Source organism: Heptranchias perlo, chromosome 9, assembly GCF_035084215.1.
Source record: "Heptranchias perlo isolate sHepPer1 chromosome 9, sHepPer1.hap1, whole genome shotgun sequence".
NCBI lineage: Eukaryota > Metazoa > Chordata > Chondrichthyes > Hexanchiformes > Hexanchidae > Heptranchias > Heptranchias perlo.
Window position 1 is genome coordinate 7,084,238 of NC_090333.1, and position 23,427 is coordinate 7,107,664.

The window sequence follows — 23,427 nt, forward strand, 5'->3', positions numbered from 1 at the left end:
GCCTCACCTTTCTTCCGACTGAAATGTGTGACTTCACACTTTTCTGCATTGAATTTCAGCTGCCACGTGTCCGCCCATTCCACCAGCCTGTCTATGTCCTCTTGAAGTCTATCACTAACCTCCTCACTGTTCATTACACTTCCAAGTTTTGGGCCATCTGCAAATTTTGAAATTGTGCCCCTGCAGCTCCAAGGAAATCCCAATCTATCATTTTTAACACTCAAATCAATTAACTCATCTGGATGCTGTGCAACATATGAACATAAGACACACATTTAAAGCGCAGATGGGACCTCAGTTTAGCGTGTCATCTGAAAGATGGCACCTCCGACAGTTCAGCGCTCCCTCAGTACAGCAACTTAGAAAAATCCAATGCACAGCCCAGATGTCAATTCAGATGCAACAAGGCAAAAGATTATGGTGTTCGATTGGGGAAAAAAATGATTTGGGGGAAAATAGAAAGAGATAGATGACTTGCAAGTCAGAGTTAGCATTGGCCTCCAGAGAAAACAATTTAAAACAATAGGATAAACCAAGGTCTGATTTAACTCAATGTGGAACATTCTATCATCTCAAAATAATCTTTTCAAATTGCTCAAAGTAACAAAATATTGCAATCGAAAGGTGGAAAACATGATTTAAATGTTACTGCTGAAAGCTCAAGCATCACAGCCTTTGACTGCAGTGCGTCAAGTATCTCAGCAAGATTTGGCCAATGTCAATTAGACATGTGACTAGGTAGATTGCAGTAGGTCGAGAGTGTGTGGTATTTGCTACTGTGCAGTTTTCTTATGTACAGGGCACGCTACCGTCAATCTTTTGTGTTAAATTGATCATCAAATGGGAGACAGGGGCACACATTTCACGAACTAAACTATGATGATTTTCACAGGAGGGTCAATATGGGTTGTGTAAAGTGATCGATTTGAAAAGTCCACAGCTCGGAATTGGTTTGGTGCTTTGTATGTCAACTCCCATTTTCTTGGCTATTCTCCAACTACACACATTTTGTACTGTAGAAACTGTACATTCTGAACTTTGCTGAATCCTGTACACAGAGAATATTGAATCATGAAACACTGCAATGTTTGCATTCTACAAAGAATGGACAATGCACAACTCTCCATTGTGTTTTGATTGATAGTCTTACCATATAGATATAATATGGGGCTTTCTGCTCATCATCCCAATATCTGCCAGTAATTGATTTGTGCACGTGCTGTACGATCTCTTTGTATGGGACCTGACGTCCAGCTGCACCACTGCAAGGGGCACCTCGGGAAGCAATCTTTTCCAATACACACCTACCAGTCTGAAAAGTACGAAAGGATGAAAAAATAACACTTGTGAATAGAGTTACTTTGGTCATTTCAAAAATGCAGTAACAGCATGACTGGTCTCTAAGTGTAAAGGCTATGAGGGACAATTAGAGAAACATAAGCTTTACAATATAGAGAGGAGGGTCTCTCACAGAAATATATAAATTAAATAGTACATTTATAGATAAGGACAAGGTTGTAACTTGAAATAGACAGCAACAAGACTGAATGTCGAAGATTAAGGGGTGATCTAATTGATGTGTTTGAATTGATCAAAGCAGTTGATAGGGTAGATAGAGAGAAAGTATTTCCTGTGGTGGGAGAGTCCAGAACAAGGGGACATAACCTTAAAATTAGAGCTTGGCCATTCAGGGGTGTTGTCAGGAAGCACTTCTTCACACAAAGGGTGGTGGAAATCTGGAACTCTGGACCTCAAAAAGCTGTTGAGGCTCGGTCAATTGAAAATTTCAAAGCTGAGACTGATAGATTTTTGTTCGGTAAGGGTATTAAGGGTTACAGAACCAAGGTGGGTAAATGGAGTTAAGATCCAGATTAGCCATGATCGATTGGTGGAACAGGCTCGAGGGGCAGAATGGACTACTCCTGTTCCTATATTCCAATGTCTCCCACTGGGTATGGTAGCATTGTGGTTATGTTACTGGACGAATGAACCAGATACCTGGACGAATAATCTGGAATCATGAGTTCAAATTCTGCTACAGCAGCTGGGAAATTTAATTTCAACTAAATAAAATCTGAAATTTAAAAAAACTATTTTCAGTAATGGTGGCCATGAGACTATGGGATTGTTGTATTTCATCTGTTCACGAATTCATCCACTCTGGCCGATATGTGACTCCAGACCCACAGCAATATAGTTGATTTTTAATCACCCTCTGAATTGGCCAAGCAAGCCACTCAGTTGTACAATCTTTGCTACGGACTGCAGCGGTTCAAGAAGGTGGCTTACCACCACCTTCTCAAGGGCAGTGAAGGATGGGCAAAAAATGCTGGCCTTACCAGTGATGCCCACATCCCATGAACAAATAAAAAAAATTGTAAAGGAATGAGTTTTGAGAAAAGATTAGCAGAAGCTTAAGATTTGTAGCTCAGAAGAATGCAATTAAGGGGAGGCCTCAGTGGAATAAAATGTTGAATAGCACGGGTAAGGTAAGCCCAGCCAATGGATGCATGTGGAAATTAGTGAAAAGTAAACATAGAACAGATATCAAAAATCTTCTTTATGTAAAGAGAAGTTTTTGAAATAGTCTACAAGCAAGTGAACAGAGGCAAAAATACTGGACTGTTCCAAAATATAATTTGATGCCCTGTTCGGACAGATAATGTACCAGAGGGATGAGTTTCAGGTGAACTGACTTCACTCTCATTTCTTGTGCAATGCAAACAATTAATTTCCTCAGAAAAGGGAATCAATGGGATAGTTTGCACAGCAACAAGACAACGGTTTACTAAAGTTAATTCTAAATAATTAGGATATCTGAAAGCCAGATAATGACAACACCTGACCTCAAACAACTGCCTGCAAGTATAGTCATAACCATACCATGGAACTCCCAGCACGAGCTTTCTGGAATCAATACCCAGATTGATATAAGCGGAGTAACCTAAATGGGGAAAATAATAATGAGGGTCCTAGATTCACATTGATATCGGGCAGGTAGACCCTGAACCAGATGGTCTTATTGTACATACCTGATAAAGTCTGGTAATAGGGAGCATTTGGCTTTGAAAAGCAAATGTCCCACATTTGACTCTGCATATCATAGGACATCACAAATAAAAAGTCACAGGAATTTGCAATTCTCAAAAAGTCATAGCATCGGCCATCAATGCAGTCTGGAGACCAAGGCACGTTAAATGTGACCTAAGGGCCAAAGAGTAACAAGAAGAAGTTAGTTTCATCTCATACCTTATGTTGGATATCACTAGTAGATATATGGTTTTTACATGCACTCGCACATGCTCCATGGGAGCTGTGAATTTAACAGGTTAGGAGTTCGACAGTGTTCATGACTGTATAAAAAGGAACAGGATAAAGTTGGGGCAAATAGTGAGTTAGAATTAATAGGATCCTCGGTTATCAAATATTAATCAGGTTCGATTCCCCACTGCTCACTCACCTTCTTCCTCCAATTTTCTGTCAGTTTTCTCTCCTCCTCTTCAAAAGGCATTAAGTTGTGACCAAACTGCAGTCCCAAAAGGGCCAGCCACACTCCAATACCTAGTCAAATTGGCCAAAGTTTGTTTACACGAGGCCAGACATTGAGTGCTGGCAGGCTATTTGAGTGTAGGGCTTAAGGTCAAGAATTAAATCACTGCAATCTGAGTTAACAAGGTCTAAGAACAGAAGAACATAAGAAACAGAAGCAGGAGTAGGCCACATTGCACCTTGAGCCTGCTCCGCCATTCAAACAGATTGTGGCTGATCTTTGACCTCAAATCCACTTTACTGCCCAATCCCCATATCCCTTGATTCTGCCAAGAGTCCAAAAATCTATTTATCTCAGCCTTGAATGTAATCAACAACTCAGCATCCACAGCCTTCTGGGGAAGAGAATTCCAAAGATTCACAACCCTCTGAATGAAAAAATTCCAACTCATCTCAGTCTGAAATGGCCGACCCCTTATCCTGCGACGATGCCCCTCGTTCTAGACTCTCCAGCCATGGGAAACAACCTCATAAGCCCCCTCATAATCTTATATGTTTCAATGAGATCATCTCTCACTCTTCTAAACTCCAGAGAGTATAATAGTGATCCAAGGTGGCGTACAGTGTGGGGAAATGTAAGGTTATTCACTTTGGTAGGAAGAATAGAAAAACAGAATATTTTTAAATGGTGAGAAACTATTAAATGTTGGTGTTCAGAGAGACTTGGGTGTCCTCGTACACAGTGAATTGTTATGATCTGGAATGCACTGCCTGAAAGGGCGGTGGAAGCAGATTCAATAGTAACTTTCAAAAGGGAATTGGATAAATAATTGAAGGGAAAAAATTGCAGGTCAATGGAGAAAGAGCAGGGGAGTGGGACGAATTAGATCGCTCTTTCAAAGAGCTGGCACAGGCATGATGGGCCGAATGGCCTCCTTCTGTGCTGTAACATTCTAAGAACCGATGTGAAAATTACAGTTCGAACAATGCTGGTCCGGGAAGCCGGGCCTCAAGTCACTTGTATCATTCTGGGCTACAAGCGGTGCAGCATCAAGTTTGCTGTATATCCATTCAATCTGTATATCCATTCAATCTAAAATTTCTAACCTCAGCAATGGTTAAAGCAGCTTTGGAACAAGATGATGCACTGATAAACAGCAGCTAAAAATCAGGATTTCAATTCACTTATCCAGAAAAATATCAATGGTCTTTACAATTAAGTAGAAACTAAATTGCTTATCCCCATTTAATAAATAACGGCTCCTTTACCTGAGACCCAGGTATTAAAATGTGGAATTTCTTCGTGGTTTCGGCAACCAGGTCAGTTATCAACAATTTGATGGCAGAATTATTTTCAGCAGAAAACTTCAGGTCCAAATTGATTCCATCCATAAATTGTCTTTTTACAGAGTTGACTCTGTGATTGATCCATTTTCTTTGGTGATTTCTGTCCATAATGTCTTTGTATGTTGGAACTCCTGGTGAACAAACAATGTCCATTTATACAGAAATAAAAACAGAAAATGCTGAAAATACTCAGCAATCCGGGCAACATCTGTGGAGAGAGAAACAGAGTTAATGTTTCAGGTCGATGACCTTTCCTCAGAACTGGAAGAAGTTCGAGATTGAACAGTTTTTAAGCAAGTGCAGAGGCAGAGAAAGGGGGGGTGGGGAAGGAAGGGGAGGGGACAAAAGAACAAAAGGGAAGGTCTGTGATGGGTGGAGGGCAAGAGAGATCAAATGACAAAAGGGATGATGGTGCAAGTCAAGGAGGGTGGGAATGGGAAAGGTAAAGACACGATGGGCTGAAGGGCCTCCTCCTGTCCCTTATCATTCTATCAACTTCATTGGAACAGTGTAAGAGGCCGAGGACAGAGAGGTCAGAGTGGGAGTGGGACAGAGAATTAAAGAGGAAAGCGACCGGAAGGTCAGGGTCACGTTTGCGGACTGAGCGGAAGTGTTCAGCAAAGCGGTCACCCAACATGCGTTTGGTCTCCCCAGTGTAGAGGAGACTGCATTGTGAGCAGCAAATACAGTACACTATACAATCATGGAATCATAGAATGGTTACAGCACAGAAGGAGGCCATTCAGCCCATCGAGCCTCTGCCGGCTCATTGAAAGAGCAATCCAGTTCGTCCTATTTCCCTGCTTTTTTCTCGTAGCCCTGCAAAAGTTTCCGTTCAAGTATTTATCCAATTCCTTTTTGAAAGCCATGATTGAATCTGCTTCCACCATCCTTTCAGGCAGAGCATTCCAGATCATAACTACTCGCTGCGTAAAAAAGCTTTTCCTCATGTCGCCTTCGGTTCTTTTGCCAATCATCTTAAATCTGTGTCCTCTGGTTCTTGACCCTTTTGCCAATGGCAACATTTTCTGCTTATTTACTTCATCTAAACTCTTCAGGATTTTGAACGAAGGGGAGTGGGTTTTGGGGATGATGGAAGAGGGGACCAGGGTGTCGCAGAGGGAATGGTCCCTTCAGAATGCTGAAACAGGGGGGAGTTGAAGATGCGTTTGTTGGTGGGATCGCGCTGGAGGTGGTGGAAATGGCAGAGGATGATACATTGAATGTGGAGGCTAGTAGGGGTGCAAGGTAAGGACAAGGGGGACCCTATCATGGTTCTGGGAGGGAGGGGAAAGGGTGAGGGCAGAAGTACGGGAAATGGGATGGACATGGTCGAGGGCCATTAACTACAGTGGAGGGGAATCCTCGGTTGAGGAAAAAGGAAGACTTATCGGAAGCACTGATGTGGAAGGTGGCATCGTCAGAACAGATGCAACAGAGACGGAGAAACCAGGAGAATGAATAGAGTTCTTACAGGAAGTGTGGTGAGAGGTAATCAAGGTAGCTGTGGGAGTCAGTGGGCTTAAAATAGATGTTGGTTGACAGCCTATCCCCAGAAATGGAGATAGAGAAGTCGAGGAAGGGAAAGAGATGGACCATGTGAAGGCAGGAGGAGGTTGGAAATTGGAAGCAAAGTTGATCAAATATTCCAGTTCAGGGCGGGAGCAGGAAACAACACCGATACAGTCATCAATGTACCGGAAAAAGAGGTGAGGGAGGGGTCCTGAGTGGGACTGGAACAAAAGTATTCCACATATCCGACAAAAAGGCAGGCATAGCTCGCCCCCGTATGGGTTCCCATAGCAACACCTTTTATTTAGAGGAAGTGAGTGGAGTCAAAGGAGAAGTTGTTCAACATAAGAACAAGTTCAGCCAGGCTGAGGAGGGTGGTGGTGGATGGGGACTGATTGGGTCTCCGTTCAAGGAAGCAGCGGAGGGCCCGCAGGCCGTCGTGGTGAGGGATGGAGGTGCAGAGGGACTGGACGTCCAGGGTGAAAAGGAGATGGATAGGGCCGGGAAACTGGAAACTGTTAAAGTTACGGAGGACATTGGAAGAGGAAGAAATAAATTCCATGGGGCAAGAACAGGCTGAAACAATTGGTCTACCGGGGCAGTCCAGTTTGTGGATCTTGGGGAGTAGGTAGAAGCGGGTTGTGTAGAGTTGGGGGACTATGAGGTTGGAGGCCATGGGGGGAAGATCCCCAGAGGAGATGAGGTTAGTCATAGTCTGGGAAAGTATGACTTGATGTTCAGCGGTGGGGTCATGGTCCAGGGGGAGATAGGAGGAGGTGTTGGAGAGTTGCCATTCAGCCTCTGCGAGGTAGAGGTCTGTTCACCAAACTACAATAGAGCCGCCCTTGTCAGCAGGTTTAATGACAATGTCAAAGTTGGAACTGAGAGAACGGAGTGCTGCAAGTTCAGATGGAGGTCGATTTACAGAGCATTTACAGAGCATCATTCACAGAACATTGTGTCCAAAGACACTTTACAGGACAGAACTGCCAACATCAAGTAGGAAGTAGTAGAGGAAGATTTAGCTAGAATTTACATTTACATAGTGCCTTTCACATCCTCAGGATGTCCTTAAATGCTTCATAGCCAATAAATTATTTTGGAAGCGTAATCACTGTTGTCTTGTAAGCAGATGTGGTCGCTAATTTGTGCCCAGCAAGGTCCCACAAATAGGAAATTAGATAAATGGCCAGTTAATCTGTTTTGGTAATGTAGGTTGAGGGATGAATGTTGTCCAGGACACCAGGAGAACTCCCTGTTCTTTGAATTGTGCCAATGGGGTCTTTTACATCCACCTGAACAGGCAGGTGGAGCCTTTGTTTAATGTCTCATCTGAAACACAGCACCTCTGGCAATGCAGCATTCCCTCAGGACTGCACTTATGTGTCACGTCCTGGAGTAAACCCAAAATCTTCTGACCCAGGAGGAGAGACACAGTGCTGCCACTGAGCCAAGCTGACACTTGAGGGAAGTGACCAAAGGCACAGTCAAACAGGTAGGTTTTGATGAGGCATTCGAAGATAGGAAGAGAAATAGCAAGACAAAGAAGTTGAAGAAGAAGAATCTGGAGTTCAAGGCAGTAACAGCTGAAGGTTCTGCCATTGATGGTGGAAGAGGAGAAATCTCAGTCGCCCAGAGTCGGAAGAATGGAGCGTGTGTGCTGGGCTCTGGACACAATTGGGTCGAGCTTTCATTAAACTGCATTCTTCATTCTAAATCCTGGCATCAGTGGCAGACTGCTGCTGTGCCAGGGAATAAAAGTTCCACCTATCTATTTATAGGTTATTAAAAACATTGTGTCCTGTCATCTTTTTATTCAAAAGTTCTGTGTCAACAGTGTCTTTTGTTTTTCTATTTTAATTGTGTTCACATCCAGTGACGCCCGTCCTGTCTCCTTTATAATAGGATTTTGCCCATAATGTGGCCTGTGGTGATGCAGTTCCACACTACGGCCACCAAGTGATGGTGTGGTACAGATTTCTCAACCTGCAGCTGAAACTGTTTTTCATGGACCATGTTTTTCCTCAGTAACTGCAATATTTAATTTATAAAATAAGAGTTTCTAAAATAAAATACAAATTCAAAAAATGACATTTCACAATAACATGTTTATATTTATTCACCTAATTTTCATTTGTGTCTTTTAGTGTCTTTGCTTGAAGTGAAGACATTAAAGACAAGTGAAGTTTTTATTTGAAGGCCTCAGCCTGTCTCCAAAGCCTGGACATATCCTTCTCCCTCATACACTTCTGCAGCCTCCCCTTAAATGCATCTATGCCATTTGCATCAGCCACTCCATGTGGTAGCAAGTTCCACATTCTCACCACTCACTGACGAAAGAAGTTTTTCCTGAATTCCCTATTGGATTTATTTGTGACTATCTTATAGTTTTGGATTACCTCTAGTTTTCGACTCGCCCACAAGCGGAAAATTACAAACATATCAACATACGAGAGTAGGAGTAGGCCATTCAGCCCCTCGAGCCTGCTCTGCTATTTGGTAAGGTCATGATTGATCTGATTGTGACCTCAACCCTACTTACCTGTCTCCCGACTACAACCTTTGACTCCCTTGTTAATCAGGAGTCTGTCTAACTCAGCCTTAGAAATATTCAATGACCCTGCCTCCACCGTTCTCTGGGAAGGGAGTTCCACAGACTCATGACCCTATGAGAGAAAAAATTCCTCCTCATCTCCGTCTTAAATGGGAGACCCGTTATTTTTAAACTGGTGGCCCCGAGTTCTAGTATCTCCCACAAAGGGAAACCTCCTCTCATCATCTACCCCTTCTCGTCCCTTCAGGATCTCATATGTTTCAATAAGATAACCTCTCGTTCTTCTAAACTCCAGTGTATGCAGGCCCAACTTATCCAACCTTTCCTCAAAAGATAACCCCCTCATCTGAGGAATCAGTCGAGTGAACCTTCTCTGAACTGCCTCCAAAGCAATTATGTCCTTTCTTAAATAAGAAGACCACAACTGCATACAGTATTCTAGATGTGGTCTCACCAATGCCCTGTACAACTGTAGCAAAACATCTCTACTTTTATATTCCATTCCCCTTGCAATAAATGACAATATTCCATTTGCCTTTCTTATCACTTGCTGGACCTGCATACTAACTCTTTGTGATTCATGTACTAGGACACTGATTCCTGTGGCACTGGTTACATCTTGCCAATTTTTTTTTTTTTTATTCGTTCACGGGATGTGGGCGTCGCTGGCAAGGCCGGCATTTATTGCCCATCCCTAATTGCCCTCGAGAAGGTGGTGGTGAGCCGCGTTCTTGAACCGCTGCAGTCCGTGTGGTGACGGTTCTCCCACAGTGCTGTGAGGAAGGGAGTTCCAGGATTTTGACCCAGCGACAATGAAGGAACGGCGATATATTTGAAAGTCGGGATGGTGTGTGACTTGGAGGGGAACGTGCAGGTGGTGTTGTTCCCATGCGCCTGCTGCCCTTGTCCTTCTAGGTGGTAGAGGTCGCGGGTTTGGGAGGTGCTGTCGAAGAAGCCTTGGCGAGTTGCTGCAGTGCATCCTGTGGATGGTGCACACTGCAGCCACAGTGCGCCAGTGGTGAAGGGAGTGAATGTTTAGGGTGGTGGATGGGGTGCCAATCAAGCGGGCTGCTTTATCTTGGATGGTGTCGAGCTTCTTGAGTGTTGTTGGAGCTGCACTCATCCAGGCAAGTGGAGAGTATTCCATCACACTCCTGACTTGTGCCTTGTAGATGGTGGAAAGGCTTTGGGGAATCAGGAGGTGAGTCACTCGTCGCAGAATACCCAGCCTCTGAACTGCTCTCGTAGCCACAGTATTTAGATGGCTGGTCCAGTTAAGTTTCTGGTCAATGGTGACCCCCTGGATGTTGATGGTGGGGGATTCGGCGATGGTAATGCCGTTGAATGTCAAGGGGAGGTGGTTAGACTCTCTCTTGTTGGAGATGGTCATTGCCTGGCACTTATCTGGCGCGAATGTTACTTGCCACTTATGAGCCCAAGCCTGGATGTTGTCCAGGTCTTGCTGCATGCAGGCTCGGACTGCTTCATTATCTGAGGGGTTGCGAATGGAAGTAAACACTGTGCAGTCATCAGTGAACATCCCCATTTCTGACCTTATGATGGAGGGAAGGTCATTGATGAAGCAGCTGAAGATGGTTGGGCCGAGGACACTGCCCTGAGGAACTCCACGTGCCCGATCGAAACCATTCATAATTTTAAATACCTTTATCAGATCACCTCTCAGCCTTCTCTTTTCTAGAGAAAAGAGCCCCAGCCTGTTCAGTCTTTCCTGATAATCATGCTCTCTCAGTTCTGATATCATCCTTGTAAATCCTTTTTGCACTTTCTCCAATACTTCTGTATCTTTTTGTAGTATGGAGTCCAGAACTGTGCACAGTCCTCTCAGTGTTTTCTAACCAAGGACCTGTACAAGATTAACATAACTTCTCTGCTGTGAATTATTTTCCTCTAGAAATGAACCCCAGTGATTTGTTTGCGCTTTTTAAGGCTTTCTTAACCAAGCATTTCTGCTCAAATGCTCAAGGCAAGTACAGAAGATCGGAATAGGGCGACGATGAGGGAAGCGGTGGTTCGGGCACCTAACTTGCAGGAACATGTGAGGGGTGAGGGACTGATGCTTCCAAAGATGTCAATAACAGTTTGGGTCGCATTCCATTAGACCACCCTCCTCCCCAACAAGACATGTTAGACCCTCCATTCCCCGATCTCCCCAATACTGCCAGATCCCAGCAATCCCTGACCATCTCCTGAGTCCTTGCTGGATCCCACAATCTCCCTCCTCAGAATTCTTCCCCTCCCCTACTCCTAGATCAGAAGACTCCCGCTCAGTGCTCACGAACCCAGCAAGTTTGGGAGGTGAAAAGTAGAATAAAAATACATCACCAGTCAATCTCCCATGGCAATGGACAAAGAGAGTCCAGACTTGTGTAGTATTCAGACGAAGCAGGATTGGAGTGTGGGGGATAATTCCACCAGGGTGTTCAGATGTAACTCAGTCCCCATTGTGAAATCATAAATTTTGTCCTAATTTTTAATATAATACTTTGATCAATTGTAATTTTTATTTTAATAGCAATTTGAGCTGAAAGATGCAAAACAGAGGTGCTACAGTGCCACCACTGGTGGGGAGGATGTAATTACAGTGCATCAAGTTTACGGAGACAGTTCCCATTATAAATGTGGACAGAGGAATTTATAAATGGAAAAAGTTGCAACAAAAGTGTGAAAAACTTGACTACAGAAAGTAAGGTTTTGTAGACAGGAGGTGTGCGTGTGGATGTAAGATTTTAATATATTATAGATGGAATGTGGAATTATTAGCTCGAGTTGTGCAGGAGCTGTAGAGGAATTTCAGCACTGTAAGGTCGCAATTCAAGGCTGTGCACTGAATGTCCTTTTATGTGGTTCTCAATAATACAGCTTGCATTGGAAGACAGAAGGACATTTGTTTTTTCTGTGATAAAATTACTTACCTCTCAGGACAACTCGAACTTGATTCGCATGAGCATAACACAAAAGCTCAGGATCGTAAGGTCCAAAGGCTGCAATAGTCGTAACCTCAGACCAGTCATAATACTTCCAATCCTTTCCTCCAACATCAAAGACAAAGACCTAGTACAAAATAAAGCAGTCAATTGCAGTAATGAAGGGCAGAAAACTGCCATTTAAAAATATATATTTTCACAATCAATGGCCCAGATTTTGTTGACAAAATAACGGTGAGGCGAATGGGGCTCGTTTTATTTATGTGTAAATGGTACAGCAACTTCAGGCGAGGGGCAGATACGCAGTTAAACTCAAACATCCACAAGTTGCTGACCGAGTTGGGCTGCTCCGCTGTTAGCTTCACGAAAACAGCATCCAGCTATCTTGCTCAACCTTAAAATGCATTGAACGACGTAAAGTTCATGTATTTGCGCAGGAGATTCAAACTGAACTCGCCATGGAAAGTTACGTCTTTTCCACTCCAGTCTAAGTACCTTTTTAACGACGGTGAATGTGTTCATTATCGGCAATCAAGATCTCTGGCACTGAAAATTAACTATTACAAGAGTGGAGTCTCATTCCTTCAGGATTTAATTGTTGTTGGAGCTTTTAAAAATGGCAATTTTAAAATTAAAACTTTTTTTTCTTCCCCTTTCACTCGCTTTTTTTCCCCTCTTTTAATCCAATCTTTCTTTTCCTCTCTTTATTTCTCTTTCTGTACCTGATTTGACATTGAATTCGCCCACTCTAATTTACACTTCCTTCTCAATCCTTGCGCTGTTAATTTCACTACCTTCAATCTCATTGGTTAAGGAGATACCCTGTTTCTTGCCCTGTTCACTCAGCTCCCAAATGCCCTGTTTCACTCACTGCCCCGTTATCAGTTCACACTTTCAGCAACTTGCCACTCAAAAACGTGCAAGGGCAGGTCCAAGTAACGGCAAGCACCGTTAGATGCCCTGTTAGAGCAAAATTTGGCCCATTATCATTTCCCCAGGTTGTAGGGTATGGAATGGCTGGTGAACTGATTCTCAGGTGGCCACCATTGTCGATCTAAACGCAGCCACCAGAAAAAAAGAATATGCTAAAGAGGAACAACCTCTCAGAACTTCCATCTCGACAATAGTGCAGGTGAGAGGAACTGAACAACATGAGGAAAAGGAGCTCACATCCCAATACTCCATTCCAAGTGTTGGTGCTCAATACACTTCAAAAGGACAACTTAAACTCAATAAATTCATTTTACAAGGGACTTTGGAGTTACAGTTTAAAAAATTTTCCATTCAAGGTACCTGGTGTCAAATCAAGCATTTCTACCATGAGACCAGCAAGACTAGATCAGAATATAGTTCCCTATAAAGAGAAACAGCCCACACTGCACCAGTGTGACATTTTTCCATTTCCCACACCAACCATCCTGTGTTCTCAAATGAGACTGCCTATTTAGTGCTGCAGTTTAGTTCATCACAGTTTTGTGATTTGGGCCCTTTGCTTTGGACTGAGACGATCAAACATGCATCATCTCAGCTGGCACTTTTGTGCAGTAATGAGAGAGTGCTGCATTGTTGGAGGGGTTGTATTTTGGATGAGATGTTAAAGTGGATCTAATAGACTGCTGGCAATATTGAAGAGCAGGGAGTTCTCTTGGTGTCCTGGCCAACACTTTTCTCTCAACCAACATCAGCAGAAACACATTAACTGTTCATTCATGCAACTTGCTGTTTGTGGGACATGGCTCTGCACATATCAACAGAATTGTATTCCAGCACAATCTGTAACCTCATAGCCCGGCATATTCCACTCTCTACAATTACCAACAAGCCAGGGGATCAACCCTGGTTCATTGAGGAGTGCAGAAGAGCTTGTCAGGAGCAGCACCAGGCGTACCTAATAATGAGGTGCCAACCGGGTGAAGCTACAACACAGGACTACATGTATGCTAAACAGCAGAAGCAACATGCTATACACAGAGCTAAGTGATTCCACAACAACCAACGGATCAGATCAAAGCTCTGCAGTCTTGCCACATCCAGTCGTGAATGGTGGTGGACAATTAAACAACTAACGGGAGGAGGAGGCTCTGTAAACATCCCCATCCTCAATAATGGCAGAGACCAGCACGTGAGTGCAAAAGACAAGACATGAAGCGTTTGCAACCATCTTCAGCCAGAAGTGCCGAGTAGATGATCCATCTCGGCCTCCTCCTGACATCCCCACCATCACAGAAGTCAGTCTTCAGCTAATTCGATTCACTCCAAGTGATATCAAGAAACAGCTGAGTGCATTGGATGCATCAAAGGTTATGGACCCCGACAACATCCAGCCAAACTGTTCCAGTACAGCTGCAACCCTGGCAACTATCCAACAATGTGGAAAATTGCTCAGGTATGTCCTGTCCATAAAAAGCAGGACAAATCCAATCCGGCCAATTACTGCCCCATCAGTCTGCTCTCAATCATTCGCAAAGTGATGGAAGGTGTCGTCGACAATGCTCTCAAACGACATTACTCATCAAAACTTGCTCACCGATGCTCAGTTTGGTTCCCGCCAGGACTACTCAGCTCCAGACCTCATTACAGCCTTGGTCCAAACATGGACAAAAGAGCTGAATTCCAGAGGTGAGGTGAGAGTGACTGCCCTTGACATCAAGGCAGCATTTGACCGAGTGTGGCACCAAGGATCCCGAGTAAATTTGAAGTCAATGGGAATCAGGGGGAAAACTATCCAGTGGCTGGAGTCACACCTAGCACAAAGGAAGGTTGCAGTGGTTGTTGGAGGCCAATCATCTCAGCCCCAAGACATTGCTGCAGGAGTTCCTCAGGGCAGTGTCCAAGGCCCAGCCATCTTCAGCTGCTTCATCAATGACCTTCCCTGCATCATAATGTCAGAAATGGGGATGTTCACTGATGATTGCACAGTGTTCAGTTCCATTCGCAACCCTTCAGATAATGAAGCAGTCCGTGCCCGCATGCAGCAAGACCTGGACAACATCCGGGTTTGGAATCATAAGTGGCAAGTAATATTTGTGCCAGGTAAGTGCCAGGCAATGACCATCTCCAACAAGAGAGTGTCTAACCACCTCCCCTTGATATTCAACTGCATTACCATCGCCGAATCCACCACCATCAACATCCTGGGGGTCACCATTGACCAGAAACTTAACTGGACCAGCGACATAATTTCTGTGGCTGCAAGAGCAAGTCAGAGGCTGGGTATTCTGTGGCAAGTGACTCACCTCCTGACTCCCCAAAGCCTTTCCACCATCTACCAGGCACGAGTCAGGAGTTTGATGGAATACTCTCCACTTGCCTGGATGAGTGCAGCTCCAACAACACTCAAGAACTCCACACCATCCAGGACAAAGCAGCCCGCTTCATTGGTACCCCATCCATCACCCTAAACATTCACTCCCTTCCCCACCGGCACACAGTGTGTCCCATCCACGGGATGCATTGTCGCAACTCTCCAAGGCTTCTTCGACAGCACTTCCCAAACCCACGACCTCTACCACCTGGAAGGACAAGGGCAGCAGTCACATGGGAACAACACCACATGCATGTTCCCTTCCATGTCACACACCATCCCAACTTGGAAATATATCGCCATTCCTTCATCGTCGCTGGGTCAAAATCATGGAACTCCTTACCTTACAGCACTGTGGGAGAACCTTCACCACACGGACGGCAGCGGTTCAAGAAGGCAGCTCACCACCACCTTCTCAAGGGCAATTCGGGATGGGCAATAAATGCTGGCCTTGCCAGCGATGCCCACATCCCATGAACAAATTTTTAAAAATTGCCGCTGAGTTTGCCGACAACACTTCAAAAAGTAATTCATTTCATGTGAAGTTCTTTGGGACATCCTGAGGACATGAGGTGCGACATAAATTCATGTTTATTCATTCTTGGAACCAACAGACAGAGGAAACTTTTATCCCACCCATCTGTCAGAAGAATGTTTTGTGAGTGGGAAGGTGGGGGAAGTGGGTTAAAAGCAGAATGAACACATCGAGCCTGCAGGTTATATTGGTGGTGCTCTTGTTGCTGCCACACTGCCCACTTAGTAACATTGCTCTGAAGTAAATACTGACCTCATCAATACAGTCAGCAGTTACAGAGTCATTTTGCAACCAATGTATTTTTTAAAGATCTGTTACGTTGTATTCAATTTAATCGTGGCCAAGGTCCCAGTTTAACAATAAGTGAAAAAGTCAAATGTCATTTTTATGACATGAGATTCCAGGATTTTTAACTGGTGTTTTGGGGATCAATATTCTGTGAAAACCACAAACTGGTGACCTCAACCATGGTATTAGACAGACACACTGCAGGAGTTAGATCACACATCATTTCAGACTCTGCACATTGGAGAAATATTTTAAGAAACACATTTTATGGATGCTGCACTTGTTACAATATCTTTGCACTGCTCAATACTACGGTTGGTCCTATTTTATACAAACTGTAACTATACCAATATTAACACTTTAACATACGGATTATAATATGACACACTTTGCATTTCAACAATAATCGGACATTCCCCCCCCCACTACCCCCATCCCAATAGCTCCACATGTCCCTCACCCTGACCCACACCCCTCAGACTGTTCCTGACATTTGGACCATATCAACGACCCCTCTGCAGCCCATCTCTCACCCATGCTCCAGGCTGGAGCTCTCTGTTCCACCGCCGGCCCCCAGCCCAGCCCGTGCCCCAATTCCAACAAAGGCTGTGCCCCTCAACCCAACTCAGCCCAGCCCGTGTCCCCCAACCCAACTCAGCCCAATCCGTGACCTTTAAATTCACCTCACTCCCCAGGCGCCTTTGGCTCCAATATTTCAACAAACACCCACCCACCGTGGTAAACAAGCCCATGAGCAGGGGGCCCCCACCCCCGGCCCCCAAACACCCACCCCCGGCCCCCGAACACCCACCTGGAACTCATGCTCCACGGTCACGGGTTCGCACAGAGCCCGATCCGAACATGGACAGCCAGTCCCGGAGCCGCAGCAGACCCACAGCACGAGCACGACCAGGGCCTGCGCCAATTCCAAACTCCAGCGCATCCTCTCCGCCTGAGCTCCGACCAATATGAAGATCCACCAGACCCAGCAAGATCATTCATTTATATCCACCCGGATGTGACTGATGATGACACCTCCTGAGTCTCTCTCTCTCTCTCTGTGTGTTGGTGGATGTGGCAACAGTGACATTTTGAAACAATCGTCATACTCTGAAATGCAACTTTTAAAGGGACGTTCTCTTCTCCCCCTTCCTCCAAATCTTGGCCAACAGCAAACAGAGAAACTGATAAAGGAAAAAGAAAGAACTTGCATTTGTATACCGCCTTTCATGACCTCAGAATGTCTCAAAGTGCTTCATCCCTCTCCATGACCACAGTTTGAGGCTGAACCAGACCGTTTGCAAACTTGGAGTCCTATTTGACACTGATATGAGCTTCTGACCACAAATCCTCTCCATCACCAAGACTGCCTACATCTACCTCCATAACATTGCCTTCTCCGACCCTGCCTCAGCTCATCTGCTGCTGAAATCCTCATCCATGCCTTTGATACCTCAAGACTTGACTATTCCAATGCTCCCCCACCGGCCTCTCATCTTCCACCCTCCAAAACCTTGAGCTCATCCAGAACTCTGCTGCCCGTATCCTAACTCACACCAAGTTCCATTCACCAATCACACCTGTGCTCGCTGACCTACATTGGCTCCCAGTCCACCAACACCTCGAATTTAAAATCTATCTCTCAACCAACAACGAAATGTAAACAGATTATTTGGTCATTTATTTTATTGCTGTTTGCGGGAGCTTACTGTGCGCAAATTGGCTGCCGCGTTTCCTACCTTTACAATCATCCTTGTTTCAAATCCCACCATGGCCTCTCCCCTCCCTATCTCTGTAACTGCCTCCAGCTGTACAACCCTCCGATAACTCTGAGTTCCTCCAATTCTGGACTCTTGCGCATCCCCGATTTTAATCGCTCCACCACTGGCGGCCATGCCTTCAGCTGCCTCGGCCTGAAGCTGTGGAATTCCTTCCCTCAGCCTTTTTGCCTCTCTACCTCTCTCTCCTCCTTGAAGACACTCCAGCGAGTGACTCACCTTCTGACTCCCCAAAGCCTTTCCACCATCTACAAGACACGAGTCAGGAGTGTGATGGAATAATCTCCACTTGCCTGGATGAGTGTAGCTCCAACAACACTCAAGAAGCTCGACACCATCCTGGACAAAGCAACCCGTTTGATTGCCACCCCATCCACCACCCTAAACATTCACTCCCTTCATCACTGTGGCTGCAGTGTGCACCATCTGCTGGATGCACTGCAGCAACTCACCAAGGCTTCTTCGACAGCACCTCCCAAACCCCCGAACTCTACCATCTGGAAGGAAAAGGGCATCAGGCACATGGGAACAACACCACCTGCACGTTCCCCTTCAAGTCACACACCATCCCGACTTGGAAATATATCACCATGACTTCATCGTCGCTGGGTCAAAATCATGGAACTCCCCACCTAACAGCACTGTGGGAGAACCGTCACCACACGGACTGCAGAGGTTCAAGAAGGCGGCTCACCACCACCTTCTCAAGGGCAATTAGGGATGGGCAATAAATGCTGACCTTGCCAGCGATGCCCACATCGAATGAACGAATAAAAAAAAACGACGTCTTTGACCGAGCTTTTAGTTACCTGTCCTAATATCTCCTTATGTGGCTCAATGTCAAATTTTGTTTGATAATCGCTCTTGTGAAGCATCCTGGGTCGTTTTACTACATTAAAGGCGCTATTTCAATGCAAGTTGTTATTGTTGTTCACAGCCAATGAAGTGCTCATGAAGCTTAATCACTGATGTGAAGGTTGGAAAAGCGACAGCCAATTTGCACACGGTCAGCTCACGCAAACAGCAATAAAATAAATGACCAGATAATCTGGTTTTTGTTTCGGTGTTGGTTGAGGGATAGAATTTGACCAGGACTCATTTATAACTGGTTATTTATCTCATTTGCTGTTTGTTGGACCTCGGCGGTGAACAAAATAGGTGGCTGCATTTTGCCGACAAAAAGACAGTGACTCCACTTCAAAAAGTTATTCATTGGCTGCAAATTGACTTGAGATGTCCTGAGGGCATGAAAGGTGCTATATAAATGCAAGTTCTTTCTTGAAGGTATTTCGCTCTATTTTAACTCAGGCACAAAATAAGTGGGTTAATATCACAGTTGACTGATGCTCAGAGGAATTCAAGACAAATGTGACGCAGTCGTACAATGTTATCAAATTTAATGTACACACAAAATAATTACAGATGAGGGAGGCCACTCGGCCCATCCAGAAAACTCCCAAATCTCCACCCCATTGTTGCATTCAGTTGCTATTTAAATGATTCCTCGGATTTTCGTCCCATCTTCCGGATCTGGGAATTTATTCCATCTGTTGATCACTCTTTGAACTCCCTGATATCAGTGGCAAATTTGCCTTTTACTTTACCTTTCATCACTAAGACTGCAGATATGCTGCAGCTACCAGTCTCTGCCGAGTGCGGTACAGAGTCGCCAGACCAAAGTTATACTGATATCAGCTGTAAAGGAGTACTGTGCATGTCTGGATGGATGCTGGTGCAGAGCTCCACTTTCTCCCAGTTAATTTTTAATGATAGGGAGGGAATGAATGGGAGTGTTTGCTTCCTCCTAAAATTAAAAAGATTCCACAGAAAGTTTAAAAAGATCTCGGATGTTTTAAAATGCTGTTTTGCATCAGGTGGAAATGATAGCAGCCGGTACAAACTCAAGCTGGTGCGGAACAGATTCCTGGACTGAGGGACAGGGGAACGGAGAGGGTCTCACTTTACTGGTACGAACTTAAGCTGGTGCAGGACAGACTCCTGGACAGAGGGAGAGGGGAACGGAGGGTCATTGCTTTGCTTGATTTTAGTACCGTTGGGAGTCAGATTGCTGCCCTGACATCTGTTACTTCTGTGGAATTTGCTCCTACAAGGAATAGTTGGGGCAAAGTAAGCTGTGAGGAGGGCACAAAAAGGGATAGAGAGAGGTTAAGTGAGTGGGCAAGAAGGTGGCAGATGGATTATAATGTGGAGAAATGTGAGGTTATTCACTTTGATCAGAAGAATAGAAAAACAGAATATTTTTGAAATGGAGAGAAACTATAAAATGTTGGTTTTCAGAGATAATTGGGTGTCCTGGTACACAAAACACAGGAAGTCAACATGCAGGTACAGAAAGCAATTAGGAAGGCAAATGGTCTGTTGGCCTTTGTTGCAAGGGGGTTGGAGTCCAAGAGTAAGGAAGTCTTGCTACAATTGTAAGATTCTCAAAATTCACAGATCTCCCAAAACTCGGAGAAAAACCCTAAAGAAAAGGACTTTGGAATTTACCTTTTCCCTGAGTATGGAAAACTTTGACCAATGACTGAAATCCTAAGATGGAAGGATAGGTGAGAGGTCACCAGACGAATCCACAATACACACTGTGGAATGTGGGAGAATTACTGCTTCAGACATGTCTCTGTTTTAATGCAAACCCTACAGCAGGTGGTCAACACTCACTGCCATTGAAAGAGACAACTGCTCCAGACATGATGGGACCACATCTTTGTTTGAAAGCAAAACCGATCAACACCTTGGACGTTGGATACAAAAGGAAGCCTTGAGTGACAAGCTCGAAAAATTGGAATTAACAATGACCCATCGGGAGAAGCAATTGCAACATGATGAGGGACCATCAAAAAGCCATCAAAGATTCTTAAGGACGTTGTAAGAACTGTTTAAACAGGCATGAAGTGTTTTTTTTAAAGTGACGAAGACCGTTGTAAGAGAGGGATATAGAAGTGGAAACTCAAAACCTCTCTCGCTCTCTCTCTGGTTCTTGCTGGCGCTTGTGTGCTGCTTGTCTTGTTCTGGCTGTCTCTGGAAGGAAGAGCAGCTTCAGCGAACAACAAGGCGAGGGGGCAACAGGAAAGCAGTTCAACAGGGAAGGTCAGTAGCTCCAGAAGCAGGCTGACACACAGGAAGAAACCAGAGCAACAGCCCCAGTGACCATCAGACACCTTGCGGCAACAAGGGCCTTACGAAACAACCAACCGAATATTGCCACCAACCATTAACTCTGGCCCTTTAGAGTCCAACTTAGCTAATATAGTGGGATTTGGAGGGGTGAGGTATCATTCCACTGTAATTTCCCTCGTGTGTACCGAAGTGTTCCCCATTTTATTAGAGTGTTAAGATTGTTGTGTTGTATTTTCTCTCTTGAATAAAGGTCAAAGTTTCTTGCACCAAAACCAGTTGTCTGCTGCACTTTGTCACAACTAAGTCCAAGGTTGAGAACCCAGGGAGTGGGAGCGATTCAAACCACTCAGAAGTCAGAGGCGAAGCTGACACACACCACCACCCCCTACAAATTGTACAGGGGCTTATGGAGACCACACCTGGAATACTGTGTGCAGTTTTGGCCTCCTTACCTGAGGAAGGATATACTTGACCCCTGGGGACGGTGCAGCGAAGGTTCACTAGATTGATCCCTGGGATGAGAGGGTTGTCCAATGATGAGGGTTGGTCAATACCCTGTGGGTGGCGGAGAGGGCCCAGGGGCTATGTGGCCGGGTCCTGCTCCGACTTCTTGTGTTCTTTAGATTTGTGGTTGGGATCAGATCAGCCATGATCTTATTGAATGGCGGAGCAGGCTCGAGGGGCCGATTGGCCTACTCCTGCTCCAATTTCTTATGTTCTTATGTTCTTATGAGAGATTGAGTACAATGGGCCTATACTCTCTGGAGTTTAGAGGAATGAGAGATGATCTCATTGAAACATATAAGATGCAGAGAGGGCTTGACAAGGTAGATGCTAAGAGGCTGCTTCCCCTGGCTGACGAGTCAAGAGCTTGAGGGCACAATATCGGGATAAGGGGTCAGCCATTAAGGACCGAGATGAGGAGCAATTTCTTCGCTCCGAGGGTTGTGAATCTTTGGAATTCTCTACCCCAGAGGACTGTGGATGCTCAGTCGTTGAGTACATTCAAGGCTGAGATGGATAGATTTTTGAATCGAGGGGAATCAAGGGATATGGGGATCGGGCCGGAAAGTGCAGTTGAGGTCGAAGATCAGCCATGATCTTATTGAATGGTGGAGCAGGATCGAGGGGCTGTATGGCCTCGTCCTGCTCCTATTTCTTATGTTCTTATGTTCAAATAGCATAGATGCATTTAATGGGAAGCTGGATAAACGCATGGGGGAAAGCGCTAGAAGGATGTACTGATAGGGTTAGATGAAGAGGGGTGGGAGGAGGCATCGATCATTTGGGCCGAATGGCCTGTTTTGGTGCTGTCCATTCTATGTGTGTAATTCTATGTAAAACCTTGTTGATATGCAACTGAAAGTGGTTCACATTGTTACAAAATGGCAACAGATACTGAATCCACAGTTTACGGGGAAATTTTGTATCGAGCATAATGAATGAAATGTTTGTGAAAAACTCCAATGACGGCAGCAGAGAAGAGCTTCACTCCCTTAGTGACCTCATCAACCATCAAACCAATAAAGAACAGTGCTCCACTCACACTGACACAACAGACTTTAAGAAACTCGATAATTTTTTTTCTATTTCAAAATACACTTTATTTCATCATATTTAAAGATACACACAGTTCAACGTAAAAAGACACAATTTCAATCAATGTAGTTCGAACCAATACAATGCAGATCGTACACACTATGATCTCATTATTACAATTCAAAACACAGTACATATCATCGAATACATTTTGTACAATACAAAGTGGGATGGCCTTACTCGGTGGCCTTTCCCCATAGAGCCTTTGCTTGGGCTGCACTTGCTTCAGTGCATCCCGCAGCATCTACTCCTGGACCTTGGAATGTGCCTGTCAGAAACACTCGGTCGTGGACAGCTCCTTCAGCTGGAAGACCAACAGATTTCGGGCCAACCAAAGGGCCTCCTTCACCGAGTTGCTCGTTTTCCAGCAGCAGTTGATATCTGTCTCGGTGTGTGTCCCTGGGAACAGGCCATAGAGCACAGCGTCCTGTATTACCCAGCTGTTGGGGATGAATCGAGACAGATACCAACGCATCTCTCTCCATACCTTCTGCGCGAAGGGGCAGTCCATCAGGAGGTTGACGACGGTCTTGTCCCCGCTGCATCCTCGAGGGCAGCTCGCGGTGGCACGGAGATTTCGTGCGTGTTGGAAGGACCGCACTCGGAGGCCCCTTCTCACCACCATCCAGGCTACATCTTGGTGCATGTTGGTCAGTTCTGGTGACAAGGGGTTCTGCCAAATGGTATCGACCATCTGGTCAGGGACTACCCGATCGGATCCACCCTCTCCTTTCCCTGCAGGACTCCCAGAAAGTTCCATGACAACCACCAATAAAGAACAGTGCTCTACTCACACTGACACAACAGACTGTATGAAGCTCACCAATTATGGTACAGAGGCAGGACACAGGGATTCAACCTTTGTGGGATTCTACTTGTAGAAACACAGGAATGTACAGGAGAGAAAAAGCCTATTTTGGACCATCTGGTCATTTCTA

The 23,427-nt window shown here is 45.0% G+C and overlaps 1 protein-coding gene across 1 annotated transcript in view; it reads right to left on the reverse strand.

Annotated features, from left to right (window-relative positions):
* The window catches only part of LOC137325630 (di-N-acetylchitobiase-like), a 43,134-nt gene extending 19,951 nt beyond the window's left edge, over positions 1–23,183 (reverse strand). Inside the window, exons 1-8 of the mRNA XM_067990895.1 lie at positions 22,977–23,183; positions 16,786–16,926; positions 11,832–11,974; positions 6,187–6,200; positions 4,759–4,949; positions 3,033–3,204; positions 2,847–2,944; positions 1,151–1,312 (exon numbers count right to left, since the gene is read on the reverse strand). Of these exons, the coding sequence (XP_067846996.1) occupies positions 1,151–1,312; positions 2,847–2,944; positions 3,033–3,204; positions 4,759–4,949; positions 6,187–6,200; positions 11,832–11,974; positions 16,786–16,926; positions 22,977–23,183 (1,128 nt within the window). The remainder of the gene's footprint in view (positions 1–1,150; positions 1,313–2,846; positions 2,945–3,032; positions 3,205–4,758; positions 4,950–6,186; positions 6,201–11,831; positions 11,975–16,785; positions 16,927–22,976) is intronic.
* Between the last annotated feature and the right edge of the window lie 244 nt (positions 23,184–23,427).